Source organism: Ornithorhynchus anatinus, chromosome 2, assembly GCF_004115215.2.
Source record: "Ornithorhynchus anatinus isolate Pmale09 chromosome 2, mOrnAna1.pri.v4, whole genome shotgun sequence".
Classification (NCBI taxonomy): domain Eukaryota; kingdom Metazoa; phylum Chordata; class Mammalia; order Monotremata; family Ornithorhynchidae; genus Ornithorhynchus; species Ornithorhynchus anatinus.
In genome coordinates, this window is record NC_041729.1 from 141,177,346 (window position 1) to 141,201,178 (window position 23,833).

General features: G+C 54.9%; 2 protein-coding genes across 2 annotated transcripts in view; both read right to left on the reverse strand.

The window, feature by feature from the left end:
* Positions 1 to 1,737: 1,737 nt before the first annotated feature.
* TPBGL (trophoblast glycoprotein like) lies at positions 1,738 to 16,479 on the reverse strand. The gene is given in 4 exon segments (XM_029047187.1): positions 1,738 to 1,980; positions 2,479 to 3,519; positions 14,910 to 14,967; positions 16,349 to 16,479. Coding segments are annotated over 4 exon segments (1,473 nt in total).
* The window catches only part of SLCO2B1 (solute carrier organic anion transporter family member 2B1), a 30,817-nt gene continuing 22,885 nt past the window's right edge, over positions 15,902 to 23,833 (reverse strand). The window contains exons 8-15 of the mRNA XM_029058508.1: positions 22,201 to 22,291; positions 21,540 to 21,704; positions 20,789 to 20,981; positions 19,113 to 19,257; positions 18,720 to 18,889; positions 17,944 to 18,008; positions 17,570 to 17,690; positions 15,902 to 17,409 (exon numbers count right to left, since the gene is read on the reverse strand). Coding sequence (XP_028914341.1) covers positions 17,232 to 17,409; positions 17,570 to 17,690; positions 17,944 to 18,008; positions 18,720 to 18,889; positions 19,113 to 19,257; positions 20,789 to 20,981; positions 21,540 to 21,704; positions 22,201 to 22,291 — 1,128 coding nt within the window. The 3' untranslated portion in view covers positions 15,902 to 17,231. The remainder of the gene's footprint in view (positions 17,410 to 17,569; positions 17,691 to 17,943; positions 18,009 to 18,719; positions 18,890 to 19,112; positions 19,258 to 20,788; positions 20,982 to 21,539; positions 21,705 to 22,200; positions 22,292 to 23,833) is intronic.

Consider the following 23,833-nt stretch of genomic DNA (forward strand, 5'->3'; position numbering starts at 1 on the left):
GAAAGGGATACAATGATGGGGTGGGGAATTTCCGGGGGTCGGGGGGCAGTGCCCTTCTCCAGTAGTGGGGTACAGACAGGACAAGAGGCAGGGAGAAGGAGGAAGCCACAACCACCGGGTACTGGGGGAGACCTAATCTACAACCTTTCGCAGCAAGACCAATCGCGACCCCTCGCGACCCCTCAGCCAGGCAGGAAAGGGGGTTGTCGGGGGCCCGGCCTAGACGAGGGGTCATCTTGTGCAGGCCCCGCTCTCCAGCCAGGCCTGCACTTATCAATTTGGAGGATCAAGGATAATAATAATAATAATAATAATGGTATTTGTTAAGCGCTTACTATGTGCCAAGTACTGTTCTAAGCTCTGGGTACTGTTCTAAGCATTGGATCGATCCCCCTCCCTTCCTTCTCCCGCTCTCGTGCTTCAGCGAGAACTGAACTGACGGCAGTTCTTCCTTGGGTTGGGCCTAGATCCTTCCTGCTGAAGCTCCAGCGCGGTCCTCCGAAGGGACCAGACCCCCTCCCTCCCTCCCTGGCTTCTGTTCTCCCGCAATGACATCCAGACAGTGGGAGAGATAGGGGAGAGGGTGAAGGGTCCGGGGGGGAGGGCGGGGAAGACCAGAGTGGGGGAGAGGTCCAACAGTGAGACTCTCCTCCCCGCCTTTCCTCAGCCCCCCGAGCTCTCAGGTCCTTTTTTTTTTTTTACGGGGGGGGGGGGTCAGTCCATCGGGGTCTGTCCAGAGAGAAGCTACGTGGCTTAGTGGCAAAAGCCCCGGTTGGGGGCCAGAGGACTTGGGTTCTCATCCCGGCTCTGCCACTTGTCTGCTGTGTGTGAACTTGGGTAAGCCACTTCACTTCTCTATTCCTCAGTTACCTCATCTGTAAGCCCGGAGTGGGCAGGGATTGTCTCTCTTTATTGCTGAATTGTACCTTCCAAGCGCTTGGTACAGTGCTCTGCACACAGTAAGCACTCAATAAATACAACTGAATGAATGGGGATGAAGACTGTGAGCCCCACATGAGACAACCTGATAAGCTCATATCAGAGGTCATGGGTTCCAATCCCGGCTCTGCCACTTATCAGCTATGTGACTTTAGGCAAGTCACTTCACTTCTCTGTGCCTCAGTAACCTCATTTTAAAATTGGGATTAAAGACTGTGAGCTCCACGTGGGACAACCTGATGACCTTCTTTCTACCCCAGCACCTAGAATGGTGTTTTTTGCATAGTAAGTGCCTTAGTACAATCATTATTATTATGATTGTTACCTTGTATCTACCCCAGCACTTAGAGCAGTGCTTGACACATAATAAGCGCTTAACAAATACCATAATAATAATAATAATAACAATGATAGTTGTTATGTTCATTACCTTGTATCTGCCCCAGCGCTTACAGCAGTGCTTGGCACATAGTAAGCGCTTAACAAATACCATAATAATAATAATTATGATAGTGGTTAGGATTGTTACCTCCTATCTACCCCAGCGCTTAGAACAGTGCTCTTCATATAGTAAGCACTTAACAAATACCATAATGATAATAATAATGATAATGGTTAGGATTGTTACCTCCTATCTACTCCAGTGCTTAGAACAGTGCTCAGCACATAGTAAGCCCTTAACAAATACCATAATGATAATAATAATGATAGTGGTTAGAATCGTTACCTCGTATCTACCCCAGCGCTTAGAAGAGTGCTCGGCACATGGTGAGCGCTCGACCAATACCACTGTTATCACTAAGCTTCTAGTTTGAGGCCGTTGGGAGGGCGGAGAGCGTGTGCGGGCTAGGGCCGGCCGGGCTCTCCGTCCTGCCCGTAGCGGTAGTGGTAGCCCTCCATCTGGTCCCTGCAGGCGGCCCGGACGGTGGCCAGCCAGCGCTGCAGGCCGCGGCGGTTGAGGTAGAGCACGAGCATGAAGACGCCGCCGATGAGGGCCAGGACGAGGCCGAAGAAGACGTAGGAGGCCTCCAGGTCTTGGGCCTCCGGGTCATGGGCCTCCGGGTCATGGGCCTCCGGGTCTTGGGCCTTCAGGTCTTGGGCCTCCGGGTCTTGGGCCTTCAGGTTTTGGGACTCTAGGTCTTGGGCCTCCAGGTCTTCGTCCTCCCCGTCTTGGACCTTGAGCCCTTGGGCCTTCGGGTCTTGGGCCTCCGGGTCTTGGGCCTCCAGGTCTTCGTCCTCCAGGTCTCGGACCTTGAGCTCTTGGGCCTCCGGATCTTGGACCTCCAGGTCTTGGTCCTCCAGGTCTCGGACCTTGAGCTCTAGGGCCTTCAGGTCTTGGGCCTCCGGGTCTTCGTCCTCCGGGTCTCGGACCTTGAGCTCTTGGGCCTCCGGGTCATAGGCCTCCAACTCTTGGGCCTCCGGGTCTCGGACCTTGAGCTCTTGGGCCTCCGGGTCATAGGCCTCCAGCTGTCGGGCCTCGAGGTCTTCGGCCTCCAGGTCGTCTTCGGCCTCCGGGCCTCGGGCCTCCCCGTCTCCGACCTCCGGGTCTCGGTCCTCCCTCTCGGGGGCGCCCTCGTCCGGGCAGCTCAGGCGTCCGTCCGGCAGGGCCAGCAGGGCGGCGCCACTGAGCGCCCGCGGGGCGGCGCAGCGCAGCGCCGAGGCGTCGGGCACCCGCCAGGGGGCGCGGCGGAGCCAGGCCAGCAGCGCCCTCGTGCGGCAGTCGCAGCGCAGCGGGTTGGCGGCCAGCACCAGGGTGAGCGGCGGCCTCCCGCCCGGCGGTGACACCTCGTCCCTCGACGCCCGGACCCCGGGCTCCCCGCCGGCCCCGTCCCGGGCCCGCAGCAGCTCCAGCTCCACGGCGTCCAGCCCCGGCAGGGCGTTGGCCCGAGCGTCCAGCCTCTCCAGCCTCTGCAGGCGCAGGGCGGCCGGGGGCAGGCGGGCCAGTCCGTTCTGCGCCAGGTCCAGCCGGCGCAGACGGCTCAGGGGCCGCAGGGCGTCGTCCAGCTGTCCGGCCAGCTCCGGCCCGCCGCGGTGCAGGGCGCGGCTGAGATGCAGGGAGCGCAGGGCCGGGAGCTCCCCGAAGGCCCCCGAGGCCAGGGTGCGCAACGGGTTGTGGCTGAGGTCCAGCGTGGCCAGGGAGGGCAGGCCCAGGAAGGCCCCGTCCTCCACCGCCTCGATGAGGTCGTGGGTCAGCCGCAGGGTCCGCAGGAGGGGCAGGGCCGGAGCCGGGGGGGACGTCGAGGCGAAGAAGGCGCGGTGCAGCACGCTTAGGTTCCCGCCCACGATGGTGAGGTTGCGGGCGTCCGGGGGCAGGGCCGGGGGCGGCCCCCGCAGGGTGGCGGGGCTGCAGCGGAGCCGGCCGGGGGTCCCCACGCAGAAGCCCCGGAAGGGACAGGGACCGGCCGGCGGGACCAGCAGACACAGCAGACACAGCAGCGACCACGGCGGAGGAGACCCCCCGCGCCTGGGGACTGTCCGGACTCCCGCCCGGACTCCCTTCCCGCTCCCGGCCATGGCCGAGGCCGCAGGGGGGCGGGGCGGTGCCGGGCCCGGGGGTCCGGGGGGTCGGGGGATCGGCGGCTGGAAGGGGCCGGAGAAAAACCCGGAGACCGGGGGGGATCTCCCCCACTCTCCGCCGTCGCGTCTGGTCCCGGCCGGACCGGGGACCGGGAACTCACTGTCGGCCCGGTCCCGCCCCTCGTCGGTAGGCCCCGCCTCCTCCCCCCATCCCGACTCCCCCCCATCCCATGTCCCCCCCATCCCATCCCCCATCCCATTTTCCCCCATCCCATCTCCCCCATCCCATCCCATCCCCCCATCCCATCTCCCCTCATCCCATCCCCCAACCCATCTCCCCCCCATCCCATCCCCCATCCTATCTCCCCCCATCCCATTCCCCCATCCCATTCCCCCATCCCATCTCCCCCATCCCATTCCCCATCTCATATCCCCCCATTCCATCCCATCCCCCCATTCCATCTCCCCCTCCCAACCAATCCCATCCATCCCCCATCTCATCTCCCTCACCTCATCTCCCTCCAACCCATCCCATCCCCCATCCCATCGCCCCCCATCCCATCTCCCCACTGTCCCATCCCATCCCATCTCCCTCCCATCTCATCCCCCCGCCCCCCGGGTTCCAACCCGGTCCCGGAGGATTCCGGGATTCGATTCTAAGCCTTTGAACCCAGCGCCCGTCCCATCGAGGGATCCTTTCTCTCTCGCTCAAAACACCTCCCCCTAGCCCCTACCTCCCCCTACCTAGAGAAGCAGTGTGGCTCAGTGGAAAGAGCCCGGGCTTTGGAGTCAGAGGGCATGGGTTCGAATCCCGGCTCGGCCACTTGCCAGCTGTGTGACTGTGGGCAAGGCACTTCACTTCTCGGTGCCTCAGTTCCCTCATCTGTAAAATGGGGATGAAGACTGTGACCCCCCCCCCCACGTGGGATAACCTGATTCCCCTGTGTCTACCCCAGCGCTTAGAACAGTGCTCGGCACATAGTAAGCGCTTAACAAATACCAACATTATTATCATTACCCCCGATCCCTGACCCCAGCTGGTTCTAGCGCTTAGAACGGTGCTTGGCACATAGTAAGCGCTTAACAAATACCATTATCATTATTATTATCGTTATTATGATGGTCCCGTCCTCTCTCTCCCGTCCTCCCTCCCATTGCCCCCCTCATCTAGAGAAGCAGCGTGGCTTAGTGGAAAGATCCCGATCCCGCCTCTGCCACTTGTCAGCCGGTTGACTTGGGGCAGGTCGCTTCACTTCTCTGTGCCTCAGTTCCCTCCTCTCTAAAATGGGGATTAAAACTGTGAGCCCCACGCGGGGCAACCTCGTTGCCTTGTATCTCCCCCAGCGCTTAGAACGGTGCTTGGCACATAGTAAGCGCTTAACAGCGTGTCACTCCCCTCCTCAAAACCCTCCAGTGGTTGCCTATCAACCTTCGCACGAAACAAAAAACTTCTCACTCTTGACTTCAAAGCTGTCCATCCCCTTGCCCCTTCCTACCTCTCCTCCCTTCTCTCTTTCCACCGCCCACCCCGCACGCTCCGCTCCTCTGCCGCCCACCTCCTCACCGTCCCCCGTTCTCGCCCATCCCGCCGTCGATTCCTGGGCCACGTCCACCCGCTGTCCCGGAACGCCCTCCCTCCTCACCTCCGCCAAACTAACTCTCTTCCCCTTTTCAAAGCCCTACTGAGCGCTCACCTCCTCCAGGAGGCCTTCCCACACTGAGCCCCCCCTTTCCCTCTGCTCCCCCTCCCCTCGCTCCCCACCCTCTGCTCTTCTCCCTTCCCCTCCCCTCAGCACTGTGCTCATTTGTATATGCTATTTATTACCCTATTTATTTTGTTAATGAGGTGTACATCCCCTTGATTCTATTCATCGTGATAATGCCTTGTTTTTGTTTTGTTCTGTTTTGCTCTGCCGTCTGTCTCCCCCGATCAGACTGTGAGCCCGTCATTGGGCGGGGACTGTCTCTATCTGTTGCCGAATTGCCCATTCCAAGCGCTTAGTACAGTGCTCTGCACATAGTAAGCGCTCAATAAATATGATTGAATGAGCTCAATGACGGGCTTACGGTCTAATCGGGGGAGAAATGATGGGATTTATTAAGCGCTTATTATGTGCAAAACACTGTTCTAAGCGCTGGGGAGGATACAAGGTGATCAGGTTGTCCCACGTGAGGCTCATAGTTTTAATTCCCATTTTACAGATGAGGTAACTGAGGCACGGAGAAGTGAAGTGACTTGCCCAAAGTCACACAGCTGACAGGTGGCGGAGCTGGGATTAGAACCCAAGACCTCTGACTCCTAAACCCGGGCTCTTTCCACTGAGCCACACTGCAGTTCTCATTATTATTATGATGGTCCCTTCCTCTCCCCTCCCACCCCACCCATCTAGAGAAGCAGCGTGGCTTAGTGAAAAGATCCCGATCCTGCCTCTGCCACTCGTCATCTGGGTGACCTAGGGCAAGTCGCTTCCCTTCTCCGTGCCTCAATTCCTTCATCTCTAAAATGGGGATTAAGACTGTGAGCCCCACGTGGGACAACCTCATTACCCTGTATCTTCCCCAGCGTTTAAAACAGTGCTTGACACATAGTAAGCGCTTAACAAATACCTTTATCCTTATTATTATTATTGTCCCGTCCTCTCCCCTCTCCCTTCCCCCACCCCATGTAGCTGGAGAAGCAGCGTGGCTTAGTAGAAAGATCCCGGTCCCAACTCTGCCACTTGTCAGATGGGTGACTTTGGGCAAGTCGCTTGACTTCTCTGTGCCTCAGTTCCCTCATCTGTAAAATGGGAATTAATAATAATGTTGGTATTTGTTAAGCGCTTATTATGTGCCAAGCACCGTTCTAAGCGCTGGGGTAGATACAAGGTCATCACATCGTCCCACGCGGAGCTCACAGTCTTAATCCCCATTTTACAGATGAGGTAACTGAGGCCCAGAGAAGTTAAGTGACTTGCCCAAAGTCACACAGCTGTGAGCCTCACGTGGGCCAACCTCATTGCCTTGTATCACCCCTAGCGATTGGAACAGTGCTTGGCACATGGTAAGCGCTTAACAAATCCCATTATTATTATTATTATTATTATTATTATTAGTGGGTTGGCGTGCGCACCTGGACACAGACTCTCCTCTTCCTTTCTCCGGTCTCTCTCCGGTCTCTGTCCCTCTCTCTTTGAGCCCCCAAACTGGGGTCACGCCATCCAGCCCCCTACCCACGGGCGGACAAATGCCAACTCTCCAAGGCAGGATTTGATCCGATTCTTTCTATCCCGGGAAGAGGACGACGCCATCCGGACCATCCCTAGCCTGGACCCCTTTTCCCATCCTGTCAATAACAATAATTATAAATACCAACATTATTATTTATCATTAATGATGATGGGGATATTTGTTAAACGCTTACTACGTGCCAAGCACCGTTCTAAGCACTGGGAGTGGGGGGGATACAAGGTCATCAGGTTGTGCCAAGTGGGGCTCACCATCTTCATCCCCATTTTACAGACAACTGAGGCACAGAGAAGCAAAGTGACTTGCCCGAGGTCACACGGCAGAGAAGTGACGGACCCGGGATTAGAACTCACGTCCTCTGACTCCGGGCTTTTGCCACTAGGCCATGCTGCTTTTCCCTGGGGACGTGGGATGCTGTCTTCTCCCCAAACTCTCAGGATCCCCCCAATTTTTCTCCCCTTATTTCTCCTTATCCAGAACCCGCCTCCGCCCCTGTCCTGCAGGGAGCCGGTCGGTAGCCTCCCTCGCTTCCCTCGTCCTCCATCCCGCTGTCCCTCTCTGCAGTCCTGAATAACAATAATAAGAAGAAGAATGACATTTGTTCAGCGCTTACTATGTGCAAAGCACTGTTCTAAGCAACGGAGTGGGGAGATACAAGGTGATCAGTTTGTCCCATGTGGGGCTCACGGTTTTAACCCCCATTTTACAGACGAGGTATCTGAGGCCCAGAGAAGTTAAGTGACTTCCCCAAAGTCACACAGCTGACAAGTGGCGGAGCCGGTTGGCACCGGTTCGATACCTGGGGCTGCAAGAACCAGTCAACCCCGAGGGCTCTTCTGAGGCAGGGAGGGGAGCCAAGACCCTCGGAATAAGACCCGGTGTGTGTGGGGGGGGGTGGGGGGGGGTGTGCCCACGACTCTCCGGAACCGGACTTTCCTGTGCCCATTTCCCCGGTCCCTGCCCCTGCCCCCAGGGCCCGCCTGGTAGCTATTTTTAACGGCTCGATAGCACTTAAGAGGGAACGGGGCTTGCGCTGTGGCTTTCCTGGGAGGAGATGCCATCCGGAGGATGAGGAGGTGGGGGAGGTGGGCATCCGGGGGGTGGGGTTGCTGCCGGGCCACGCTGGGGCCCGGTGAGGGAGGGGAGGTCCAGGCCTAAGGCCTGCTCCACCTTAGAGCAGGGTGCACAGGGGGGCACCTATGCACACGCTTGGACCCGCATGCACGCACCTAACCTCCCACGCTCATCGCTCATCTGGCTTCGGACCTGGAAGGCGGTTAAATGGTCCACCCAGTACTAATAATGATGGTATTTATTAAGCGCTTACTATGTGCCAAGCGCTGGTCTAAGCGCAGGGGTAGATACAAGTCATCAGGTTGTCCCACATGGGACTCACCGTCTTAATCCTCGTTTTATAGGTAACGGAGGCACAGAGAAGCGAAGTGGCTTTCCCAAGGCCACACAGCAGACAAGTGGGGGCGCCGGGATTAGAACCCATGCCCTCTGACTCCCAAACCCGGGCTCTTTCCACCAAGAAACGCTGCTTCCCCCAGTAGTCGGGGAAGGTGGGGGCGGGGAAGGGGGTTGGGGGCATAAAATCTCTTGAAGGGGTCCCAAGCCGTCGAGGGGACCCCGAGGTGAGAGCAGTTCCTAGGGCCCCACCACTTGCCAGCTGTGTGACTTTGGGCAAGTCATCTAACTTCTCTGTGCCTCAGTTACCTCATCTGTAAAATGGGGATAAAAAACTGTGAGCCCCACGTGGGGCAACCTGATCACTTTGTATCCCCCCCAGCGCTTAGAACAGTGCTTTGCACATAGTAAGTGCTTAACAAATACCGCCATTATTATTATTATTATTATTGTACTCTCCCAAGTGCTTAGTACAGTGGTCTGCCCACATTAAGTGCTCAATAAATACCACTGATGAAGATGATACGATATAATCGGATCTCTGTCCCACAGTGGGGGCAGGGAGAAAGAACAGAAAATGAATCCCCATTTGACAGATGAGGAAACTGAAACACAGAGAAGTAGCTTGCCCAAGGTCACATGGCAGGCAGGTGGCAAAGCTGGCATTATCTCCCCCTACACTGTAAGTCCTTTATGGGCAGGGTGTGTGTCGAAGCAGCGTGGCTCAGTGGAAAGAGCCCGGGCTTGGGAGTCAGAGGTCATGGGTTCGAATTCCGACTCTGCCACTTGTCAGCTGTATGACTGTGGGAAAGTCACTTCACTACTCTGGGCCTCAGTTACCTCATCTTTAAAATGGTATTTGTTAAGCGCTTACTATGTGCAGAACACTGTTCTAAATGCTGGGAGAGAGACAGGTTAATCAGGTTGTCCCACGTGGGGCTCACAGTCTTAATCCCCATTTTACAGATGAAGTAACTGAGGCACAGAGAAGTTAAGTGACTTGCCTACAGCCACACAGCTGACAAGTGGCAGAGCAGGGAATCGAACTCATGACCCGACTCCGAAGCCCAGGCTCTTTCCACTGAGCCAAGGATGAACACTGTAAGCCCCACGTGGGTTAACCTTATTACCCTGTATCTACCCCAGTGCTTAGAACAGTGCTCCGCACATAGTAAGCGCTTAACAAATACCAACATTATTATTAATATTTATTGCTAGATTACACTTTCCCGAGCGCCAAGTACAGTGCTCTGCACACAGTAAGTGCTCAATAAAAACGATTGAATGACTGATTTGAACAGCGTGGCTCAGTGGAAACAGCATGGGCTGGGGAGTGAGGAGTCAAGCGCTTAGTACAGTGCTCTGCACATAGTAAGCGCTCAATAAATACTATTGAATTGAATGAGTCATGGGTTCAAATACCGCTCTGCCGCTTGTCACCTGTGTAACTTTGGGCGAGTCAACTTCTCTGTGCCTCGGTTACCTCATCTGTAAAATGGGGATTAAAACTGTGAGCCCCACGTGGGACAACCCGATCAACCTGTATCCTCTCCAGTGCTTAGAACAGTGCTGGGCACATAGTAAGCGTTTAACAAGTGCCATCATTATTATCATTTATTGAACCCAGGTCTCTATCCACCCGTTCATCCACCAGGCATTCCCGGTAATTCCCACGGTGGCCGCCAGGTGGCAGGGCACCGGCGAGCTACCGTTCAGTTGGGAGGTCGATCTGAGACAGGGGGATTCCTGCAAAGAAAAGCGTTGCCGTCAGGGCTCATGCGCAAAGGCGGCTGGTCCCTTTTATTATTATTAATAATAATAATGAATAATGGCATTTGTTAAGCTTACTATGGGCCACGCACTGTTGCTCCCCTGCTCCCTTGCTCAGCCTGGTCTTGGAGGCTGGCGAAAGGGACTGAACGAGGGGACTGTGCTAGAACTTCAGTTTAGGTCTGGGAGGAAGCAGACCGGGCAGCGAGATGGTTTGCTTCTCTAGGGAAGGTTTTACCCTGAACCATCCGCACCCCCTTGTCAGGACCTGGTGCCAGCAGTGTGCAAAGGAAGGGTGTCCACCAGGAAATCTCTGGGACGCTGCAGCGATTCCCGCGTGTCTGTGTCCTTATCAGCTTCAGTACCACCTTAGTCGAAGGTTGGAGCTCAGGGGTCAGGGCTGTGTGTGTCTGTGTGTGTGTGTGTCCTGTCTTCCCCACTAGACTGCCAGTCTCTTGAGGAGTGGGGTCATGGCCTCTCTTCCCTCCGGGCCCTCTCCCAATGTCCAAGTTGGCTATTGCTCTCATTGGCTCTGCCCAGGTTGGGGACAGATTCCAGGGCTGGGAGGAGCTGTATTTCCCCTGTCCAACAATTTCAGCTCTCTCCTTGGAGCCAAGGTTGAAAAAGTAGGTCTCTGTGGGACTCTGGTATGGAGGATGCCTCCTCTTTGCACCCATTCCCAACCATGAAAGAGAACACTTATTCTGGCTCCTGCTGGGCCTGGGGACAATTAGAGGGAAAATCCATTAGCAGGAAACTCGCTGTTCCTCTCACCTCTGGATGTGTGATGTTTCTGCTGCAGAATCAATTGTGGGAGAGGATGTAGAGGGATATTTTTCTGCCTTAAAGAAACAGGACAAATTCCACTGAGATGGGCACCTCTGCCTTTTGAACTATGGGGGAGAACCCGCCTGGAGGCAGGGGGTTGGACCCAGTGACCTCTCATAGCTCTGGGATTCTAAGATTCATATCTGAATGGGCCAATGTGTCCGTGAGTGCTGATCACTCCAGAGTTCAGGAGCTGGCCTGAGCAGCTTAGCCTAGTGGATAGACCAAGAGCCTGGGAGTAAGAAAGACCTGGGTTCTAATCCCAGCTCCCAACTTGTCCGCTGTGTGACATTGGGCAAGTCATTTAACTTCTCTGTGTCTCAGTTACCTCATCTGTAAAATGAGGATTAAGACTGGGAGCCCCATGTGGGACAGGGACTCTGTCCAACTTGATTAACTTTTATCTACCCCAGTACTTAGAACAGTGCCCGGCACAGAGTAAGTGCTTAAGAAGTTCCAACGGTCCCATCAGGCATGTCCGGGGAGTCAGAGGACTTGAGTTCTAATCCTGATTCTGCAACTTACCTCCTGTGTGACCTTGGGCAAGTCACTTCACTTCTCTGTGCCTCAGTTCCATCATCTGCAAAATGAGGATTCAAAATCTATTCTCCTTCCTACTTAGACTGTGACCCCCATGTGAGACCTGATTATCTTATACATACCCCTGCGCTTAGTACAGTGCTTGGCACATAGAATGCCCTTAACAAATACCATTATTATTATTATAATTATTATTTCCATGGTGGTTCTTGGCATATCGAGAAGCAGCGTGGCTCAGTGGAAAGAGCCTGGGCTTTGGAGTCAGAGGTCATGAGTTCAACTCCCGGCTCTGCTACTTAGCTCTGTGACTGTGGGCAAGTCACTTAACTTCTCTGTGCCTCAGTTCCCTCTTCTGTAAAATGGGGATTAAAAGTGTGTGAGCCCCACGTGGGACAATCTGATTACCCTGTATCTCCCCCTGCGCTTAGAACAGTGCTCGGCACCTAGTAAGGACTTAACAAATACCAACATTATTATATCCACTGGGGAAGAGGTGCCTGAATGTTAACACTCCTGCTGTCTGTGGCTTCTGGAGCATGATAGTAGTAACAGTATTTATTAAGCATTTACTGAATGCAAAGCACTGTACGAAGCACCAAGAAAAAATACACAGGGAGGAATTAGACACGGTCCTTGCCCCTTGGGGGAATAGCATCCTTGTTGCCATTCCCAGACCAGGCAGCCATCTTCTCTCCACACGCAGTCTTCCCTCCCCGATCCATCCCTTCACAGCCACAGGTCAGGGCCATTCAGGGATAGGGTGTCATTAGATGGAAGGTCATCCTGGACACCGGCTGAGGTGCAGTTTAGTGGAGTCTAGACATCTGGGTCCCCTTTGTTGCAATCATCCTGGATTTCACCTTCACTGGTTGCTGGCTGGGACAGGCCCACGGGGGTCGGGTTCAAAGTGGTATCGGAACTGTTTCCCAGCAGTACCATGTGGCCAATTCTCCGTGTATTTGACCTGTCCAGACAGGGAGAGCTTTAACTCTTCCCTTGGGGATTGTTCAGAGCCAGGACTCCTGGGAAATTCCCAGAAGCTCAGGGGGAAGGAGGCTTGGCCTTACTTGGCCCTAAAAGGCAGAAGTGGGAGGGTGATGTGGCAGGGCAGGAGGCACAAGAGGGAAAACTCAATCAGGGAGACTGCTGTGCCCTCAGCCTGGGGTCCGTAGGGCTGGAGGGACAGCTGGGCAGAGGCTTTGATCCACCCTTGGCCACAGACTCCAGTGGCTGTGGTCCAGGAGAGGCTGAAGGCCTCATTTCCTTTGCAGCTTAGCTGTGGGGGAGGGGGCTGGAATGATTTAGCTTCACCACCAACATCCAGAGACACTACCCCTGGCAGCGGGTACTTCTGATTTCACCGACCCCCACGGCCCACAGCACAACATAGCTAGGACTGGGCAGGGTGAGAGATCGGAGTCATCCAGTCATCCCCCTGCCTCCAGGCAGAAATGACCCTCCCCTGGCCCAGACAGGTAGAGTCGTCAGTCCTTCAGACCCCGACGATGGAGACCTCCCGGCCTCACTGCCTCACTCATCCACTCCTGTATCTAATGCCACGGATGTGAAGCAGAATCTTCTGCCTGTCAAACTACAGTGTCTCCTGATAGTTTAAACCCAGAAACTGAAAGAGAATGCCACCCTTCACTGGCCCCTCATGCCCGCCCTACCATCAATGGCCTGCTGGCATCAGGACCCCTACTCTGCCCCCTGTGAGACTTGGGGCCTGCATGTACTACAGGGCAGCCTTAATCTGGGTTACATAACAGAGTGGTTCCCTGCTTCCCAACTCTCCAGGGCCTAGAAGTCTCCCTTCTACCCCCCTGGTGTGATTGCCCAGCAAGAGGAGTCCTTTGTAACACCATCCTAGGTCAGGCCGTGGGCAATGCCACCCTGGATCAGCCCCCGGATCATCCAGTCCCGGACTCCCCAGCATTTAGGACGGCGCTACACATGCAGCATTCAACAAATACGATTGGATTGACTTATTCTCTGGCAGGGACCTCAGGGTATTTAGAGGTCAACAGAGGCAGGGTGGGAGCAGCCTGAAGGAGCACCATAAGGAGTTGGGGGGTGTTTTAAAGGTGAGCTAAGTAATGGTTGGGGTGGGGGGCGTGGGGAAGATGGAGAGGGTGGGTCTGATGACATTTTATTTGCACCCCTGTGAGGGTGGAGGGGAAGGGGAAGGATGATGAAGGATTCAGGTATTCAGTCATGTGAGGGGCTCAGGGAGTTCTTCCTCTGGTCTAATCCAATTCCATCTTGCTGCAACTACTGTCTGTTTCCCCCACTTCCCTGTCCTAGGTGGTAACAGAACAAAAAAGAACTTATGGATTGTTCTTCCCTCGGTGTCATCGCTTGCCAAGGGGCTCTGTCTCGGATGGGAAGACTGGGGGGCTCCTCAAGGCCAGGGTTGGCATCATGCATAGGCCAGAAAGGAGGAGGAGGAGGAGCAGGAGGTGTTCCTGCCCGGTGTGGGTCAGCATTGCTGAGGCCAGATACACCCCATTTCCTAGGAAGGTCTCCAGGGGTCACTCATCTCACAATCCTGTCTCGTGCTCTCACCTTCAAATGACATAATTAACCCACTGTGGGCCTCTGGAAGGAGAAAGAAGTCATAGTCCATAGAGGAGCTGGCAGTCTGATTGCGGAAATGAGACAACACACACACACACACACGCATATACGAACCCACACATGGACACTTTGGGGAATCTACCTCCTCAAGTTTCATGTTAATCTTGTTTATTGTTCTTTTGCACTCTCCCAAGTGCTTAGTACAGTGCTCTGCACAAAGTAAGTGCTCAACAAACAGGATTGAGTGAATGAATGAATCTGGCTGATTCCCTGTGCCTGTCCTCCCTGATGAGGACCAGGTTTGTATCTACCTTCTCTATTGCATGTTACTCCACCAAGCGCTGATTACAGCACTCTTTGTCTTGTCTTGTCTTGTCTTCTGCCATCTGCACACGGTAAATTCATACCACTGAATGATCAGTTCCTAGATCTACCTCTCCAGCCCTGACTTTTCTCCTTCTCTGCAGTCTCATATTTCCTCATGTCTTTAGGACATCTCTACTTGGATGATCCCCCAATACCTCAAACTAAACATGTCCAAAGCAGAACTCCTCACCTCCCCACACAAAACACACATATATAGACATTCCCACACTTGAATCTGTATACTCACACACCCATACACAAACACACACACGCACAGTACTATTGGACTCTGGGGGAAGGACAGAGGGAGGAAGAGGGGATGTGGTCTCCGCCCTCTGGGAGCTGACATTGTGTTACCGGGAGAAAGGACACACAAAACACATACATGTGCATGTGCATGCAATGGCAGTTCAGACCAGGCTCCCCTGACCGGGCTCAGCCTCTCCTCTGCCTGCGTCAGCCTAGTTTTCCCCATCCTGAACCATCTCGAGCTTCCCGGCCTCCCACTCTCCAGATAGGATGTTCCCAGATGAAGGCCCCGAGATTCCTCCGGAAAAGAGCCCCGGAGTTCTGGGCCTCGGCGACAGCCCCCGGCAGGCTTGGGACTCGGTTGGGTTCCGGGTCCTGCCCCGCTCCCTTTCGGGGCCGATAGCCGCGCTTGAGAGAACGGGGGGTTCTGGGTCCTCACCCTTCCCTCGGAACATGGTCCCACCCTGGGGGACCCAGGAGGATACCAGATGCACACCAGCTTTCCGCTCTTTATAGGACAAGATCGATGCTATTTTGCTGAAGCTAAAGGGAGAGGGTTTGAGGATCGGGTTAAATCACGAACAGCTGTTGCGCTGAATACTCTCATTGAAGATAACCAGGCTGCACCAGTACCAGGTATACAGACTAGAAAATTGAATAGAGCCCCAAACACAAATCTCCCTCGGGTTCTGTGGGACTCGGAGCTAGAATCTCGGTCCCCAACACTCTTGGCATCTCTACCCATCCAGAGACCGCAGCGGGCCCTCCTCGCCTGTCCTCCCCGGCCGCCTCACCCACCCCAGTGCCCCGGGCCCCAGTCTTTGCCTGCCCATTTGAAAATCCCATCCGCCAGCGAGCCACAAATTGGCCAGCAGCTCTCCCTCCGCCGTGGGGTCTGGCGCCGTCAGGACAGCTGGCTTGCCTTTCCCCGGACTGTAAAAAGGACAATTTGGTTCTCCCCTTGAACAGAGTCCAGTGGTGTGGTGGTAGAGATGAAAGGCACAGTGGCCCTGAGCGCTCGGTCTGAGGACCAGCCTGGCAGGGGGAGAGGGAGTGGGTTGCGGCACCGAGCTCTGCTTCTCCCTCCCCGCTCCACTGCCCCAGAGAGTCGGGGGGTACCGAAGGCTATATGTGAGTCGTCGGCCCTCCACCATCTGTCGGGGCCATCTCTGCCACGGGGGCCTGCATCTAGGGCTCAAGCTTGTTGTGGGCAGGGAATGTGTCCATTTATTGTTCATTCAGTATTTGTTAAGTGCTTACTATGTGCTTACTAGAACTTACTGTTCTAAGCGCTGGGGTAGATACAGAGTAATCAGGTTGTCCCACGTGAGGCTCACAGTCTTAATCCCCATTTTACAGATGAGGGAACTGAGGCACAAAGAAGTTAAGTGACTTGCCCACAGTCACACAGCTGACAAATGGCATTGAGTGCTTATTATATGCAGAGCACTGTACTAAGCGCTTGGAATTTGGCAACAGAGACAATCCATGCTCCAGTGCTTAGTAAAGTGCTCTGCACACAGGAAGCATTCAATAAATGCAATTGAATTAATATCGGAGTGTGGCAGGGCCACATTGCAGAAGAGGCTGCTGGGAACTTTCTCCACTGCCCGGCCAGTGGAGATGGTAAGTGCCCCAGCCGCTCCAGGAAAAGAGAGGCAGCGTGGTCTACGTCCTGAGACACCCTTCAACCCCCACCCCAGCCTCAGCTTTTTCACCTGACGAATGGGGGTTGGCAAGGCAAGACCCAGTGGAAGCTGCAAGCGGTGCCGGCCCCGACACTGCATGGACATTGCCCAGGTGTCTCTAGTGTCGTCAGTGGGTTGGGGTTGGGGTCCTCTCCAGGGATGGGAAGATGCTCAGGGGACTCAGTTTGGGCGTGGGGGAATTCCAGGGGACTGGGAGTGAGGCAACAACCACCCACCTCGTAGCGTGACCGCTGCAACCGTCGTACAAGTGAAGTCTCGTTCGGGGCCGAGGCAGCAGGGCATCTAGGATCTGGGATCTGTGTGGAGCCCTGCGGGGACCCCCACCACGGCGGGGCAGGGTTGCCATGGTTCACCCTCAGCCGACCTGTCGCTCTCTCTCTTTCCTGATTGTTTCTTCACGTCCCTCATGGACCTTGTCCTGTTCGCTGGCCCCAGTCTTCCGTTAGCTCCCAGAAATGGGGTACCTCGGGACTGGGGAATCGTGCGACAAGAGTAGGCCACAAGTTGAGCCAGCGGAGACCTAGGGTGACTTGGGAGATAAGTACCAATGTGACCATCGTAAATTCTGAGAGGAGAGTGTGGGGAGGGGCACGTCGAGGAGCTAACAATTCCCAAAAAGCCAATTTAAAGTCTTTCCAGCCCCTCCCAGAAGCCGTCGGGTCAGGCCAGAGCCCCTGGGGTGAGTGAGTCCAGGAGTCCAGTCCAGACAACGGTGGGGAAACAATAGTGTCACTCCCACATCTGTGGCCCCCGCTCATCCTTCCTCCAGGCTTCTCCCGTCCCAGCTCATTCTGGGGTGCCGGGTTGAGGTCCGGGAGGGCACAGACCTCGCCTCTGGAGGGCATTTCTGGTGTGCAGCCAGGGCTGGGGTTGGGCGTGGGGGCGGAAAGGAGGCTCTGTCTGGCGAGGCCATACAGCCAGTCCACTTCCCGCAAGGGTCCGTCCTCCTCCCCACTGGTGGTTGGGCAAGGATGGGTGGGGGAGGCATAGAATCTTGGTGTGAGCCCTAGGTTGGCGAGGTCTGTCCCGGGCGGGTCCAGGGCGCCTACTACCCCAGCTGATGGGGGGTCCGCCCCGGGATGCCCTCTGACCCCTCTATCACGCGTGGGATTCCAGCAGCCCCTTCTGGGAGATGGGGGTCAGAGGCTCCTGCTTGGGTCCGAGGCCGGTCTGCGGGACCTCGACCGTGCCATCCTCCTGTCTTCGGAGGATGAAGTACACGAACAGGAAGGACAGGAAAGCGCCGACCTTGAAGAACATCTGGATGCCCATGAACCTAGGAAGGGACGAGGAGGGGAGACACGGCGGGGTGGGGAGGCATTCAGACTATCTGATGAGGTCATAAGGTCCGCGGGCACCACCTCCCACTTCAGGGGAGGGGTTCCCACAGGGTGCTGGGGCTCCAGGAAGCTCCCGTCCAGCATCCCTCTGGTTACCTGTGGCGGAAGAAGTCGTGGTCATAGTACTGGCAGCTGGCCCTCTGACCGCATTTCCAGCCCCAGCGGACGCAGGTGGTGTCGATGGCGCTTCCGTGGATCACCGGGCTGGGCATCCAGGCTGGCGGCAGACGGCTCAAGTTAGCATCCAGTGGGTCCCCGGCCCTCCCCTGCCCTGAACCCAACAGGGGAGATGGGATCCGAACACCGCCCCCCAAACACCACCCTCTGCCAATCGTCGCCAGTATGCCTCCCCGGGGAATAAATGAGGAATTGCGGAAGTTGAGTCCCTCCCGGAGGCAGAGGAATGGCTTAGGTGACCCCAGCAGGGCCCCGGGCCTAGGGAGGATACAGGTTCAGGAGAAACCTATTACCTAGTAGCCTCAGCAGGAGAAACTGGATCCCGATGGCAAAGGATTTCTCCTCCCGATTCACACTTCTGCAGAGTCAAAGGCCAGAGCTGGTGGCAGACCACTCATTCATTCATTCATTTATTCATTCATTCATTCATATTTATTGAGCACTTACTATGTGCAGAGCACTGTACTAAGTGCTTGGAATGTACAATTCGGCAACAGAGACAATCCCTGCCCAACAACGGGCTCACTAAATGGGGACTGAGTAAAATCTTCACCCCTCACCCCAGCATCATTTCCCCTCCCTTCAGCCTTCAGGAACAGAGTCTCCTCCCCTAGTATGTTCTAAGCACTGAGGGAGATACAAGGTAATAATAATAATAATAACTATGGTATTTGTTTAGCACTTACTATGTGCCAGGCACTGATCTAAGTGATCCCTTTTCCACTCCTCCTCCCAATGCCCTCCCACCCTCCACCTTCCATGAAGGCCACTGCCCCAGGCCCCTGCTTTGGCCCAGACCCCCACTGAGTATCTAGGATAGAGACCACGATGGAGACCATGATGGAGACTATGGGGGCTGCAGCTCCCTGAGGGTCCAACGCCTTCCCACCGCCTTCCCCTGGGCCCCTTCCTCTCTTCTTCCTTCATGAGGGACAAGAGCTAAGCCTCAGCCTGCCCAGGTGTACTCCACCTCTTCCCACACCTGCCGCTCGCAGCCCACCGCCCGGCCCAGGCCACAACCTGGGGCCAGCTGAGCCCAGCCACGCCCGGCCAACCGACCGGCCGGTACCTGAGAATAAGCATGAGCGACGGCGTGTGGGTGAGGCTGGCCACGGCACCACCTAGGCTGGCCAGGACGATGAACGGCAGCAGGAGATGACGGCAGGGGGATCCGCAGGACCCGGGGAGGGCAAAGCCGCCCCTTTCTTCCAGCTTAATGCAGCTGCACTGGGTGTAATTCTGAGGCGGGGAGAGATGGGATGCTGAGCCCCCTGCCCACCTCCACCCTGCCCCTGGCCCTCTGCCCCCAACCTGGCCCGGATGAACCCTCCGCCTCACACAGCCGGGTCTCCTAGAGCCTCCTCTCCTGACCAGGAAACCCATCCTGGGTTCTCACTTGCATCCCTCCCGCTACTCCAAAAACCCCATCGTGGCCCAGGGAGGCGGAGCCGGAAAGACTCACGACCACTTTCTGATTGTCGTCCAGGTTCATGAAGCGGCAGCCCGCCTGACACGGCGAGAGGTATTCGATGCCGTCTTGGCCGCAGATGGGGTCGAAGACGTCCGGGGGGCATTCGCAGGGCCTCTTGCAGGTCTTCAGCTGGCCACTGTGGGGACAGGGAGGACGGGGCTGGTCAGTACGCAGGGTCTGCTGTGTCGGGGGGAGGGAGAAAAAGGATGCCTGGGAGAGGACAGAGGATCAGAGAGAGTGGGTGGGGCAGAAGCAGCATGACGTAGTGGATAGAGCACGGGCCTGGGAGTCAGAAAGTCATGGGTTCTAATCCCGGATCTGCCAATTGTCTGCTATATGATCTTGGGCAAATCATTTTACTTTTCTAGGCCTCAGTTACCTCATCTGTAAAATGAGAACTGAGACTGTGAGCCCCATGTGGGACAGGGACTGGGTCCAACCTAAGTTGTTTCCTGGCACGTAGTAAGCATTTAACAGATACCATAACATTTTTGCGCACAGGGAGACAGATTCACTGACAATTTCTCTCAATTTTCAAAGCCTTATTAAAGGCCCAACTCCTCCAAGAGATCTTCCTTGACTAAGCCCTCTTTTCCTTTTCTCCCGCTCCCTTCTGTGTTACCCTGACTTGCTCCCTTTATTTAGAGAAGCAGCGTGGCTCAGTAGAAACAGCATGGGCTTGGGAGTCAGGAAGTGAGTTCTAATCCTGCCTCCGCCACTTATCAGCTGTGTGACTTTGGGCAAGTTACTTAACTTCTCTGGGCCTCAGTTACCTCATCTGTAAAATGGGGACTAAGACTATGAGCCCCATTGGGATAACCTGATCACCTTGTATCACGCCCCCAGCGCTTAGAACAGTGCTTCACACATAGTAAGCACTTAACAAATGTCATAATTATTATTTTTATTCATCTCCCCTCCCAGCTCCACAGCACTTATGTCCATATCTGTCATTTATTTATATATATTAATGTCTGTCTCCCCCTCTGGAATGTAAGCTCATTATGGGCAGGGAATGCATCTGTTATATTGTATCATATTCTCCCAAGCGCTTAGTACAGTGTTCTGCACAGAGTAAGCGTTCAATAAATATGATCGATTGACTGACTGACCGAGTAGTCCTCCCTCCCAGGTGTGAGGGCAGCGGGTGTGTGGCAGGGGTGGGCACTGAGGAGTGGGACGGGGGATGTCCTATGTCTGTTTATCGCTGTTCTGTACCCTCCCAAGCACTCCCGAGTGCTCTGCACACAGTGAGTGCTCAATAAATATGACTGAATGAATGTACTAGGCTCCCTAGTGTGCATGTGGGTTGTGGGGGAAGAGCTGGACTGGACAGCGGGGATGGAGTGGCTGGGAGAGGACCCCTAGGGACCCCAAGGGAGAAAAAAGAGTTTGGGTTCCCTTTCCCTAGAGCCCAGACCCCAGGGATCCATCACTGGGGGCTGAGGGAGAGAGGAGGGGGCACTAGTGGTGTGGGCGCCTGTGCTCCCCTGCTCTGCAGGCAGGAAGGGGTGGAGCTGAGCCCTATGGGTCCCTGGTGGCCCAGCGATGGCTGTGCCATGCGGCTCAGGCACGTACCCACCCACTCTGACTGGCAGAAGAACTAAGCACCTCCTGGGGACTCCCACCCCAACCTTCCCAGCCCGGGAGTCCGGGCCCACGGGCACCTCGCCCCAAAGCCGAGGTCCGCCACGGGGTTGGTGGAGCAGCCCAGGAAGAAGAGTGGGACACTGGCGAGGACGCAGAACAGTGTGCCCGCAACACCCAAGGCCCCACACTGCTTCAGGTTCAGCCGCAGTCCTTTCACCAGGGCTCCTCCTGCCACGATGCCCACCACGGCACTGGGGATGCTGAGGCCGCCTGTGGGAGGGAGAGGGGCATCTCAGCCATCCGCGGTCTCTTCCCTCCCTCCCCTGACCTCTCAGGAGGGAAACTGAGGCCAATGGGTGACTGGAGCCACCTGGTCCCGGACCTCTCCTAAATGCTGGGCTAAGCAGCTCATAGCATAGGGATAGAGCACGGGTCTGGGAGTCAGAGGGACTTGGGTTCTATTCCCGGCTCTGCTACGTGTCTGCCGTGTGACCTTGGGCAAGTCACTTCCCTTCTGCTTGCCTCAGTTACTTCATCTGTAAAATGGGGATAAGAGTGTGCACCCCATGTGGGACAGGGAATCCAACTTTAACTAAATCCAGGGCTTAGAACAGTGCTTGGCACATGGTAAGTGCTTAACAAATACCATAATAATAATAATAATAGTAATTATTTTTATTATTACCTCTTGCTCCAGCCTGGACCCTACTGCTTGGTCTCCTCCTCCTCCTCCCACCTGTGCCCCTAACCTCCATGGCTCTCCACTCTTTCCAGCCCGCCCCCGTGGCCCCCTGCCTCCTCCCCCATCCCAACTCCCACGACCCTCACCAATGAACATGTTGGCCAACGAGGCGGAGATGGAGAACTGGCGCTCCAGGAACTTGGGCAGGAAAGTCCCGACCCCGGCCACCGTGGCCGACAGGCACACCTGCCCCAGGACCACCAGGAGGAAAATGGGATGTCGCAGGATTCTCAACAAAACCTCTGGAAAGACTGTAGGGAGAGAGGGGAGCAATTGGAGGCAGGGGAGGAGACAGGATGATGTCTGGACTCTCCTGATCATCCCCTGGGGCCAGGCGAAGGGCTCAGGGAGGGTAATAGGGTCCAGAGAGGGCAAGGGCTCAGCTCAGGTAACCCAGCATGGGACAAGGGACTAAGAACTTCAGTTTTCCACAGACACTGGACTTCCATCTTCTCCCAGAAAAGTTCTGGCTCAAAGAGCAGCAGAAGAGATCGTGGTTGGACAGAAGGAAGGACTTCCTGGACAGAAGAGGAACACAGAAACAGGTGGAGACTCCATACCTGGGGACCATTAAGGACGGAGCAGAACTTGACTGCCAGGGGCTCTTGTCTGGAGACATGGAGTCGGAGCAGTTGACTTTTCATGGCCCTCTGAACCATGGGGTTCAGATAGATCTCAGGTTTGTCCCCCTGCAATGCTGCTCCCAGGCATAGGTTGTGGTTGGGGCTGAGGCCGTAAAGAACTTACCCTTGATGAACTGGATTACATTGAGGTTGCCACTGGGGTTCTGCTTGGAAGATGTTTCCAAGAGGTCCTGCTTTGAATCAATTTTGATATCCTGGGAAGAGTCAGAGAGGCATGGGCAAGTGGTCAGTTAGGTCCTCTTGCCCCATACCAGCCCGGTCCCTGGCCATCTTGGGATTTCCTGAGGGCAGAGGGAAAACAGAACTCCCATCTTCTCACCCTAACATTGTCCTCCCCTAACTTTCCCAACGCTATAGACGGCACCACCACCCTATTTCATAAACCCGTAACCTTGGCATCATCTTTGACTAATCTCTCTCATTCAATCTGCCACCAAATCCTGTCTGTTCTGCCTTTCCGACATCTCTAGAATCCACCCCTTCATCGCCATCTAAACTGCTACCAAAGTGATCCAAGAATTTGTCATATTCCACCTCGACTATCGCATCAACCTACCTGCTTCCTGTCTCTCCCTGCTCCAATCCTTACTACACTCTACTGCCTGGATCTTTTCACTCTTCAAAAATCTCCAATCCATCACTGCATCAGAGAGAAATTTCTCATCACTGGCTTTATGGCACTTAAGCAGCTCTCCGTCTCCCACCTTACCTTGCTGATCTCCTACAACCATCCAACCTCTATCCTTCACTCCTCTATCACCAACCTACTCACTGTATTTTGATCTCGGGTGCCTTGCCACTGACTACTTGCCCACGTCCTCCTTCTGGCCTGGAGCTCCTTCTCCCTTCATATCTGCCAGTCTACTGCTTTCACCATTTTCAAAACCCTTGAAAATCACACGTCCTCTTAGAGGCCTTCCCCCCCACCAAGCCCTTATTTCCCCTACTCCCTCTCCCTTCTGCATCACCTTTGTACTTGGCTCTGTTCCTCTTGGGTGTTTTGCTATTTACCCCACCTCCACAGCACTTATGTACAAATCCTTGCGTTTTCCCCTATCTGTAATTCATTTTGTCTGTCTCCTCATCTACTCTGCAAACATCTTATGAGCAGGGCTCAGGCCTACCAACTTTATTGTATTGTACTCTCCCAAGCGCTCAGGTCAATGATTTCAGCACAGTAAATGTTCATGACATACCACTAATTGATTGATTGATTGATGGAAAAAGTCAGATTACCAACCAGAATCCTCATACAATCCCCTTTGGACTTGATAATTTCATCTCCTCTTCCAATGGCCTTTTCCCAGACCCCATCTCTTCCCTCCTGTAAACTGTGCGCAGGGAATGTGCCTGTTATGTTGTTATATTGTACTCTCCCATTCATTCATTCATTCATTCATTCATTCATTCATTCAATAGTAGTTATTGAACGCTTACTATGTGCAGAGCACTGTACTAAGTGCTTGGAATGTACAAATCGGTAACAGAGACAGTCCCTGCCCTTTGACAGGCTTACAGTCTAATCGGGGGAGACGGACAGACAAAAACAATGGCAATAAATAGAATCAAGGGAAATAACATCTCATTAAAGCAATAGCAAATAAATAGAATCAGGGTGATGTACTTCTCATTAACAAAATAAATAGGGTAATGAAGATATATATAGTTGAGCGGACTAGTACGGTGCTGAGGGGATGGGACGGGAGAGGGGGAGGAGCAGAGGGAAAGTGGGGAGA